The sequence below is a fragment of the Dasypus novemcinctus genome, chromosome 18 (assembly GCF_030445035.2).
Source record: "Dasypus novemcinctus isolate mDasNov1 chromosome 18, mDasNov1.1.hap2, whole genome shotgun sequence".
NCBI classification, from domain to species: domain Eukaryota; kingdom Metazoa; phylum Chordata; class Mammalia; order Cingulata; family Dasypodidae; genus Dasypus; species Dasypus novemcinctus.
The window spans coordinates 49,551,504-49,561,949 of record NC_080690.1 but is presented as its reverse complement, the minus strand read 5'-3'; the positions used below and the strand labels follow the sequence as shown (position 1 = coordinate 49,561,949).

The window sequence follows — 10,446 nt, the reverse complement described above, 5'->3', positions numbered from 1 at the left end:
GGCCCGGGAAAGTTTGCCCGGGAAAGAAATCGGGGAAGTGGTAGCGGCGGGTCCCAGGGGAGGAGACCGGGTGGCGCGAGCGGGATCCAGGAGCGGCCCCCAACCCCCACCCGCCTCCTCCGTCGAGGGCGCCGGCACCCCCTAGCCAGCGGGCCCTGGCATGCCCCGGGGACCCGCGAGGGTGGAGAGGAGTGCGAGTCGGGCGTGGCCGCTGGGGGCGGCCCGGGGGAGAGGCCGGGTGGGGCCTCGGGCGGGCGGGGGTCGCGAGCGACCTCGGACTGGCTCCGGGGGCCCGGCGCCGCGCCGCGGTGTGCGCGCACAGGGCGGGGGCGGAGGGGCGGAGGGGCGGAGGGGCGGGTCCCCTGCCTGGGACTCGACGCCGGTCCGGGTCTGGCTGGGGGCGGCGAGCAGGGGCGCACGGCGCCCCGCGGGCAGGCGAGTGACACGATCATCTCCTTTTCCTTTAAGCTTGCCTGTTGCCGCCGCCGCCGCTCCAGCCGTGCCGCGGGCAGAAGACTGGACGCTGAGCCCCGGGCTGCGGCGGCGGCTGCGTGCCCCCCAATGCCGTGACCCCGGGCCCGGGCCGGGGGCCGGGGCAGGGCCGGCCGGGGCAGCTCTCGCGTCCTTCCTCCCTCCGCTCTACCCGCCCGATCCCCCTTTCCCCGCCCCCCAGCCTCGAACCCCGCGCACCTCGTCTGGGGACGGGGCGTGGGGGGGGGCAGGGCCGTGCTCCTCCCCGCCCCCTCCTCCTCCGGCCTCGGGAACGATTTGTCAAACTTCCCATTCCGCCGGCGGCGCGGTCCTCCTCCTCCTCCTCCACCCCCTCCTCCCTTGCCTCTCTTCCCCCGCGCTCCTCCCTCCCGCGCCTCCCTCGCCCGCCCTCCTTCCCTCCGCACGTTCGGGGCTCGCGGCGGAGCGCGGAGAGGGGGGGACGCGGAGAGCCGGGGCGCAGCAGCATCCTGCGGGCGGCCCCTCTCCGGGGGGGAGCCTGAGAGCCGGCCCGCCTCGCCCCCCCCCGCCGCGGCCCGCCGCCCCTCCCTCCCTTTGCTCAGCCCGGCAGCGGCGGCGGCGGCGGCGGTGGCAGTCGCCGGAGGAGCATCATGCCGAGGAGGAAGCAGCAGGCGCCCCGGCGCGCAGCAGGTACGAACCGCTTCCCCTTCCTCCTCTCCTCCTCCTCCTCCTCTTCCTCTCCCCGACCGGCGCTTCCGAGCCGGCGGCGACCCGGCGCCTCGCCCCGCTGCTTGCCGCGCTCCTTCTGCAGGCTCAGAGTAACTCCGGGGCGCCGGGCTCGCTCGCTCGCCGCTCTGCTCCTGGGTGCGTGCGCCCGGCTCAGGGACCCAGCGGCCCCTGGCCGCCCCGCCGCGCTCTGCCCTCTTCTCTCTCTCACCCAGTTCGGGAAACCGCGCTCGGGGCGATCTGAGCCGACTTGACTCTCTGCCTCCTCGGCTCCCCAGCTGCGGAGCTGATGGCAAGGAGCCCCTTTCCGTCTCTTTCTGTGGGGGGCGAGAGGGGTCACCTGAGTTCTCCGGGACACCTTCCGTGTCCTCCCGCGGCCGGCCAGCGGGGGACCGCCGAGTGCCTGCCGAGCGAGAGCCAGCGAGCTAGTGAGTGAGCAAACGGTCCGGTCCCTTCGGCCACCTTACTGCTAATCCGATTGATTCTTCATTTCTTGGGCCCAAGCCGGGCACAGCGGTGGAAACCAAAGCGCATAGAGTCTGGGCATTGTCAGATGACTGTCCAGTCAGTGTGAGATGCTGGCGTTTTCTTCACCCGTTTGTTTTCCCTGACCCCCACCCCCTCCTTGCACCCTCTACGTCTCCCACCCTCATCTCATAGCACTTAGTTCTGGGACATGTCTACATGTCTGAGTACTTTCTTTTTTTCTTTTTTTCTTTTTCTTTCCTTCTTTCTTTTTTCTTTTTTTTCTTTTTTCTTTTGCCGGGAATGTTAACTCCTGTTGAGATTGAGCTGGTTCTTTTTATATTTGTTTTTATTTATTTTTAATTTTCTTTTCTGAAAAAAGCATCATTGAAAACAAAACAAAACCCACATACAACATTATTTTGCAATAATGTCGTGTGGGGGCATGTTGCCTGGAAGAAGGGTTCCTGGCCCATTGCCACCCTTGATTTGATGACTGATTGATCGCCTGTCATGCTGCTGCCTTTGATCTATTCATTCCCAATAAACATCAATAAATCACTCCCACTAGTGAGGCCAAGCTCTGTGACGTCAGGAGGGCCCTGTCAGTGCAACTTCGGGGATTTGGGGCAGATTGCCGAGAGGACCACATATGGACGTGATGTATTTTGATATGAGTAACACTCAGCTGTGCAGAGGTTCAGATGCTGCATGAACCGGAGGGTTAAGCAGCGGCTCATTTCTTTTCACTTTTCTTCTTTTGGTACAAGAGGGGAGATTGGAAAGATGGGTCAGGGCCTGGCTGGTGCCCTTCTGGGATGAAAGTTGTCCCCATCCTTACTTCAGAGTGCCTGGCATGGCAGTGGCTGTGATGACGGCAGTAATTTCCAGGGGTGCCCACATATTGGCTGCCCTTTGGACTCGAGTCTCCTTAAATGGGGCCACAGAAAGGGAATGGTGTTCTTTCTCCTCTGAGAAATGTGTTTTCCTATCTGTGTCTTTAGGACATCACATAAGAAGACAGACTTGGCTTGGGATATATAATGCAGATTTTGCTCTCTGTCCTCAATTTTGCCCAAATTTAGAAAAGTCTGAAAATCCCAGGAGTGAATACAGGGAGAGTACTTCCCATCTCACCTTTTGCGGATGCTCCTTGCCCGTCCCACCCTCTCCTTTAAATCCCAAGCTCAAGCAGTGGACTTAGCACAAAATAAACTCTGAAAGTTTGGAAGAATCCTTCCCAAAGTTGGGCAGGAGGAGGGTCTTGGTTCTTTTCCAGTCTTTGAGATTTCTCTTGCCTTTTTGGATATACATTTTAAGGTATCTGAGTGCCTCAGTCAAGGAAACCATATGGGATTTTATCTTTGCATTTGGTTTAGAACTCACTCTATGGCACATCTCTTCTGTTCCACTCTGCCAAAATGAAACTCTGATAAGTTTCTGCTAAAAATATTAAGAGAAGGAAGAAACCTACTGTTGGTTTTATTTTTTAAAAAGAAACCTGTTTGCTAACCTTTTTTGCACCTTCTTAAAAAAAAAAGAAAAAGAAAAATCAAGTCAGGAAATCTCAGGTCAGTTAAGAAATATTCATTATATAAAAACTTGACTGCACAACTAATAGGAGATGGAAGAATGGTTTTGCTCTATCAAAATGACCCGTCAAAACGACTTTGTTTCATATTTGATTTAATTGTCTCTTTCCTGACAGGCACATTCATCAATAGCTTAATGGTCAATCAGAAGTTGGCAGCGTGAGTGCTTTCTTTCTTTCCCATACCCTGGTTTTGGATTTACTTTATCAGAATGCCTCTGCCTAATGGATGTGTGGAGGAGGGGTGGAGAATGACTGAAGGGCTACTTATTTAAGAAGAGTGGAGGAAAAAAAAAAACCTCCACATTTAGGCTGGCAATAAGTATGCATAGGCCAATAAGTGAGCTGAGTTTTTTGTTTAGATAGACAAGAAACTTCCCATTTTTTTCCTTCCTTTTCTAGTTCTCACAGCTGCAAGTTATAAGGTTCATGCCTGCTTTTGTGGCATACTGGGAGTGATGACAAATTGATTGCTTTGTACTGATAGAGAGAGAGAGAGAGAAAGAGAAAGAGAGAGAGGGAGAGATGTCTGCTGATTGGTGACTGGAAATCCAGTCCCCAGCAACCTTGAGAATACTCGAGAAAATTTTTTTCCCCTCCAAACTGAAAGGTCCGCTCAGCCATAAAAAAAGAAAAGTTGTTTTGCCAGCTTCATTAGTGTTCACCTAATTAGCTGTAAACCTGATGGATTCCTGACAGCTTTAATGATTGGAGATGACAAGCTCCACGCAGTGTCATCCAGCAGAATTAGGTTTGCAGCTAGTTTGATGTAATCAAGTTGATATTACACAGTCCTGGCTGCCTTTAGTTGTGCATTAACTCAATTTTCTGCTGCAGGTGACAAATGGGCTTTGGTACCTGGATAATCATGTCATAGGAATTAGGGCCCTTTTAATGGTTTGGGGTAGAATAACAACCACAAAGGGCTAAGGACTGAGTAGAGCTTTCAGACGTAGCACACAGGTGCGTGCATGCAGTCTTTACAGCTAGGCCAAATGTAATACTGCTCTCTGGAAGGCCAAAACAGATTCCAAGAATCCCTGAAAAGATGTATTTCTGTACTTTAGGATTTTTTTTTTTTTTTTTGAGGATGGAAATTATGCGTGGCTTAGTGTCTTTTCTCAAAGAGAGAGGTTTCACCTGCCAAAGCTAAACCTGGGCGGGAGTACCTTCCTCCAGGCATGCAGTTTCAAAGGGCTGCACATTTGTGCTGGACAGAGGAGCAGGGTTACCGAGGGCCAGTGTCTTTTAGGCAAAAATGATCATTGCCCCTTTTTGAAAAAGGACTCTCTCCTATTGCATAGTGTTTGGTTTTAAATAAGTATCTTCTGAAAATACAAAAAAAAATTAAGAGCTATCATTACTAGCAAATAGCATAGTAGTTCCTATTCATTTCCTGGAGGAAAAGATAAAATCGTAAAAAGCCATCACCTTCTGTTCCAAAAGAAAAAAAAAATAATCCCCAACAAACAACTTGATGCTGACCTTTTGGGTCTTATTCCTTGAAGGAAAATCTTCCAGGGTAACGCCGCGAGGGTAAACCTTCAGGCATCTTGACTCTGTTGGAATTGACTTGGACCCCTTCCGGTTTGCTGATGTTGTTGTCATAGAACACTGCAGGTCCGCCTGCAATAGGATGAGCTTGCAGTGGCGAGTCGGGGGGTTCTCATTGCCAGAGGACATGGGCCATGCCTTAGAGAGAGCGTGCCTGGTGGTAGCCAGGTAAAACCTCCCTGAATCTCACCCACTTATCGGGCAGCCCCAGAGAGGGGCTTTCTCCTTCTCTTTTGGAAGCACCTGGATCACTCAGCAGGACTTTTTGACATCAGTCTTGGGAATTTATTTGCTACCAAACCTGCCACATATTTCTCCTTGGGACAGATAATCTACTTTGTAGCAGGGTGACAAAATGACTGGTTTCATCATTGTATTGTTTTTCTCCCCTTTTCCTACAAAATGACAGGAGGAGGGCAAATCTTGAAAAGAGAAAAACAAAAAGATGAAGGAGAAAAACAAAAGGGGGACAAGAGGCAAGGATATTCCCCTAGACATCCATGTGGGGAAGGAGGCAAGGATATTCCCCTAGACATCCATATGGGGAAGAGAATCTTTCAGAATCAGCTGCTGTGCCCCCATCATCTTGACAGCTGCCAGTTAGGTCTCCACCGATCTCCAGGGCCACCCTGCTCCTGAGCGGCAGATATTGTCATTTTATTCTCAGTTTTGCCTTGAGCGTGCTCATAAGCAGGAGCGCAAGAGTCAATAACTGATGTATCAGCACTTATTCCCTAAATTGCCTCACAAGTCTGCATTTTCCCTTCTTTTTACTAAAGATTGTTTTGTAAAGTGAGTAGAATGAAAGGCGGCTGCTCAGGGCTGTGGGAGAAACCACAAAACCCTCCTGAGTTCACAGAATTCAAACTGGTCTTTCCCCAGGCCCTCTACTTCTGGGATTTGGGAAGAAGGACCATCTTCTGCTGAGCAGAGTACCTGACCCCTTGGTGGGGATGCTTTCCTCTGACACGTGGCCTGGCAGAGCCAGGAAGGAGTGAGGACTACAGCACACAGTCAGGGAAGGGAGTTGGGGTCCGTGATCCTGTGCACAACAACTGTGTTGAATCCAGGAACTCGAGCAGCTCGCAGTTTTTCCAAATGTGGTTGGTGAAGCTTTCCTGCTGTCCATTTTCATTCCTGCGCGTCACTGGAAGGCTAAAAGAAAGCTTTGGTCTTGGCATTAAAAAACAAAAAAACAAAACAAAGTAGGGTATGTGTCTGTCCTTCTGTGCTAATGTCCTACACAGGTGAGCAGCTGGGCCTTTCAGATAAGGGGTACTGTGACACCCCTGTAGCATCACCACTCCAGGGTCCCTGGAAGGAAACAGGACTGAACAGATCAGTGCTGTCATTTTTTGTCCCAGGTGTTCAAATCTTTTTTTTCCCTTCAGTTATGCCCCAAATTGTGGTTTTTCTGTCTGAAGTTAAAAAATGAAAGGTGACTACAATATATTGTATTTGGTAACAATGATATGGACTGGTACATCCAGACAGATAATGTGCAGTTGTAATTAGACTCAATAGACAGGCAGTCATTTTTAAATTCTTTGACACATGCATAAAATAGTCATATAATAAGATAAGATGACAATTTTATGTTAGGTTGATAAAGTGTCCCGATACATGCATTTAAATGTCTGTCTTTTTTTTTTTTTAATCCAGACAGATTAATTCTAGTTTCCAGTATTTGCAGTTAGTCTCTAAATAAATTTTAAAATCCTACTAAGCAATGACTATTAATATGGTATCTATGTATTTTTTCTCCTTTCTGGGTTTTCTACCTGAATTATAAGGAACAGAAATATAGGCTTGGGTAGCTTTCCTTAATTTTTCAACATTTGTAAAAATTTACGTTAGATATGAACATAATTCAGATGACTGCTTGCAACTAGAATAATGCTGTGCATTTTTGGAAGTAAGAAAGAAGACAGTAATAGAACATAATCTGCTTAGGACCACTGGCTCAAACAACTGTCATACTCTAGATTTAGGAGTCTTTATTAGAAAGATTACATAGTGTCCTTGACCAAATAGTGAATATTTTATAAGCTCCATTTAAAAAAGAAGACATTTCTAGCACATACGCTTGGTTTGATCAGCACTTAGATTCTTGGGATTAATTACTTTCATTTCTGTAAATTATTTTAGTATTTCAACAAGAGTGACCCCAAAGATGTATTGAGCAGGAAAAAAGCCACGTCTAAAGATCTCCTTACCTAGACTTTTTGACCTTCCTGTTACGTTATTTGCTCAGATACATAAAAGTGTGGCTCTTGAAGAATAATTTAAATTTGTTTGGGCTTAATGATAAATTATTAATTCAGACTGTCAGGACACATGTTATTAATTATGACTGTGTTTTCTTCATCCAGAACAGCTGCTGGGGAAACAGGGTAAGTTGGTATTGTTTTAGGGAGGGAACACAGCAAAGTGAGGAATTTACCAATTCCTTGTCATCATATCCCTGGTCCCCTTGCTTTGAGAATAGACAGGACTGCAGGGGGCAGAGTGAAGTAGAGGGAGGAACTGTTAATTCCAGGCCAAGATGGACACTGGCAAATGCTAAGGAATCTATAATTTTAGAAAAGTAAGCCTAACTCTCAACGCACATTGAGTGCAGTTGGGATTCTGAGGTGGTTGTACTGGCTGCCTCTCCAGTCCAGCACCTTCTCTTGTTTTTTTCCTCCTTACTCTGTCCTCAACCAGAAGGCCATGCTTACAGGTTTATAGGAGTAGAAAGCAGAATCCTCTGAATGCTTCTTTGCTTCACAAATTGGAACCCATCCCTAATGGAGAGTGAAGGGTTGTTTGGTGATATACGTGAGATGACTCAAATTCTTTTACTTTTGATTTTCCATTCCCATCATTAAACATAGTCCTATGTGTTTCAGTTTCCTCTGAGTTCTTTGAGAAATGCATGTTGCATAAAATAGGCAATTTTTAATGAACAATTTAATGTAAATGGGTTTTGAATTTAAATTAATATTAATGAAGCCTTGAGTGAATTTATTTTGCATACGTAAAGACTTGTAAGTCTTTCACCCATGTGCTTTCTCCTTTATGTAGTAACACTGGTTGGGTGGATTAACCAGTACCTTTAAAAGATTTACACCTAAGGAATTAAATTGATTTTATATGTCCGCTTGTGCCAACATATTATTAGATAAAAGTATTGCTTCATTTAAAGAAAATATACCCCATTTCCTAATAACCCTCTCCATTTCCATTGCCCTGCTTTTCCAGAAATGTTCCTTTGGTTTGATATTGCTATTGAGGAGAATACATACCAACAATAGTTACTACAATCAAGATGTTTTTTTTCTTTGGCTTGCCTCTAATGCATTATGTATCCTGGAATGATAGGAAGTTCTGTAATTAATTCTGTTAGATGTAATTGCTATAATCACTTTGATGTTACACATAATAAAGGTAATGTGGTAAGCACATAAAAAATATAAACACTTTATTGTAACACTACTGCTGAAAATCTTTCTCATCAAGTCTGGTAGATAGACAAGTGTTCTGGACTGTTTTTGGTCATAGGTGACGATTTATCTGAGCTGTGTTAATTGATATTCCAAAGGAGACTCACTTATTGGAAAGGGTGGGCTTTGGCTTGGCGGGATCACCAGGCTGGTTGCCTGGGAGTTTTCATCCCTGATTCCTTAAAGATGTGACCAATTAAGAAAAGGTGACCATTATCTTCTGTAGGTGAGTTAGGTAAACATTTCAGAAGTGGCCTTGGAGAAAGTGAGTATGTGGCAGAGGCGTGGGTTAAGGAAACAGGCATGAGCTAAGGAAAGGACAAGAGCAGAGGTTTCAGATCAAAGGAGGTGGTGCTGTTCTGTGGGTTTTGTCTTGGTGTGGGATTATGCAGTGTGTGTGTGTGTGTGTGAGAAAGAGAGAGAGAGAGAACTTGAGAATGTGAACATGTGCTCATGGGTAAACAGAGGCTACCTTTCTGTAACAATATAATAAAGAAAATAGAATGTAGGCTATTTGCTGTATGATCATTATTGTTCTTGTTATTATCATCATCCCACATCTTTCATGGAGCAGCCTGGGGTGGGGTGTGTGATAACGGCTGCAGCATCCACCAGGGAGATTCATTGGCTGATGTTGCCTGATGGGCTGAAGCCTAGAAGGATATTTGGGTCCCACCCCCCATACCTCTCTCCTTGAATCGTGGTTGCCGTAGGACATCGGGGGAGTTTGCTCGAGACCCTTAAGCATTCAATCCTTGTGGGATGTTTCTGAACACGTGTGAATTATTCTTTGTCAATGCAGCTTGCAAGAGGTAGAGAATGTGATGGGGGAGAAAACTTGTGAATTCATTTCCTCTCCCTTGGATATCATGGAGTCAGACTGGATTTCAGCTGGATGGACTCCCGTACTCTCCGTGCTACCCCAGCGGCACCAAGGCCACCCGGTCCCACGCCTCTGTGCCAGCTTGAGAGTTGGACTGTGATTGCCCCCCACTTATATTTTGTTTTTTGGTGTCTTTTAAATGGATCAAATTTGTAAATCACACAGAGCAATAAATTAAGACAGAGCGAGTGTGAGAAGGGGATGTTGGAGTCTCCTGGGAGAAAGAAAAAGGTGTTCTAAGATGGTGGTGAGGACGGCAAGAGGCCGCATCTGTTGGCCCCACGTCTGGCTGCCGGCTCTGGGCCCCGGAGCAGACACCTTCCAAGTGCCTGGGTGCACACCAGGCTGGGGAAGAGTAGGCAGCTGCTGGGGGAGGCTGCAGAGCCTGCCTCTGGGCTGCAGGCCTGGGGCTTCCTGCTGCCAGGTAAGCCCGTGGCTGGAGGAGAGGGCCTTGGGGCCTGGGCCGGGCTGGTGAGACAGTGGCGCATCCAAGTCTTGCAGTGACTCCCAGGCCAGGCTGGTTTTGATGGCGAGGATGATAAAAGGTCTGAGAACTCCATAGGCCCTGTAATCAGGGCCAGCGCTGACATCCTTCTCAAGTTTGACAGCTTCTTCCTTTTCTCTCCTCACCGCCAAGTTGCTCTCCACTGAATTTCCCTGCCCTCCCTCTCCCCTCCCTCCCTGCCCGCCGCCCACCCCTTCCCTCCCTCTCCTTCTTTCTGTGTGTGTCTCTCGTTTCATGTTCTTGATCAGTCTCAGATGCCGGGAATTATTTTTTTTCGGGCGGGAGGGGGAGTGTTGCTTTAGGTTTGTGGGTTGGGCAGGTGTGAGAGGAAGTCTGTGTTTTTTTTTTTTTGTTTTTTTTTTTTTGGTACTGTAGGCCTGTTGCTAATTAATGTTCCTCCATAAGATTCTGTCGGAGTTGAGTAATGTTTTTGATCTTTATGCCTGATAACTGCATACTTAATGAGATTTCAAAGCTGTGAGTGCAGCTCCCTACAATTATTGACAGATGCCTTTTCTTTGCCATTGGGTTCAGCTTCATAAATCCTCTCGCCGTAATGAGGTTCAGCAGTGCCACCCTGGCAGTGAGCTAATGAAAGGGGGGAGGGCGAAGCGGCTCATGGCTGTCTGACACATTTTTTTCCTTTAAAATTTACTATGCAGATGTCAAGCTGCGGGACGATTACTTCAAACATGCTAATTTTTATCTTGCTTTTGTGTCAGCCCCTTTGCCATTAAAAAAATAAATAAATAAAAGTACTAACCTTTCTCCACTTAATTTCTTCTTC

At 47.7% G+C, this 10,446-nt stretch overlaps 1 protein-coding gene across 3 annotated transcripts in view; it reads left to right on the top strand.

Moving 5' to 3' along the window:
• The first annotated feature begins 935 nt into the window (after nucleotides 1–935).
• TSHZ3 (teashirt zinc finger homeobox 3) overlaps nucleotides 936–10,446 on the top strand; it is a 71,646-nt gene continuing 62,135 nt past the window's right edge. Inside the window, exon 1 of one of the 3 annotated variants that reach the window (XM_058280099.2) lies at nucleotides 936–1,140. In XM_058280099.2, the coding sequence (XP_058136082.1) occupies nucleotides 1,101–1,140 (40 nt within the window). In that variant the 5' untranslated portion in view covers nucleotides 936–1,100. Of the gene's footprint in view, nucleotides 1,141–1,389; nucleotides 1,605–8,954; nucleotides 9,579–10,446 lie in introns of those variants that run through there. The other 2 variants (XM_058280098.1, XM_071209201.1) reach the window with 2 other exon arrangements.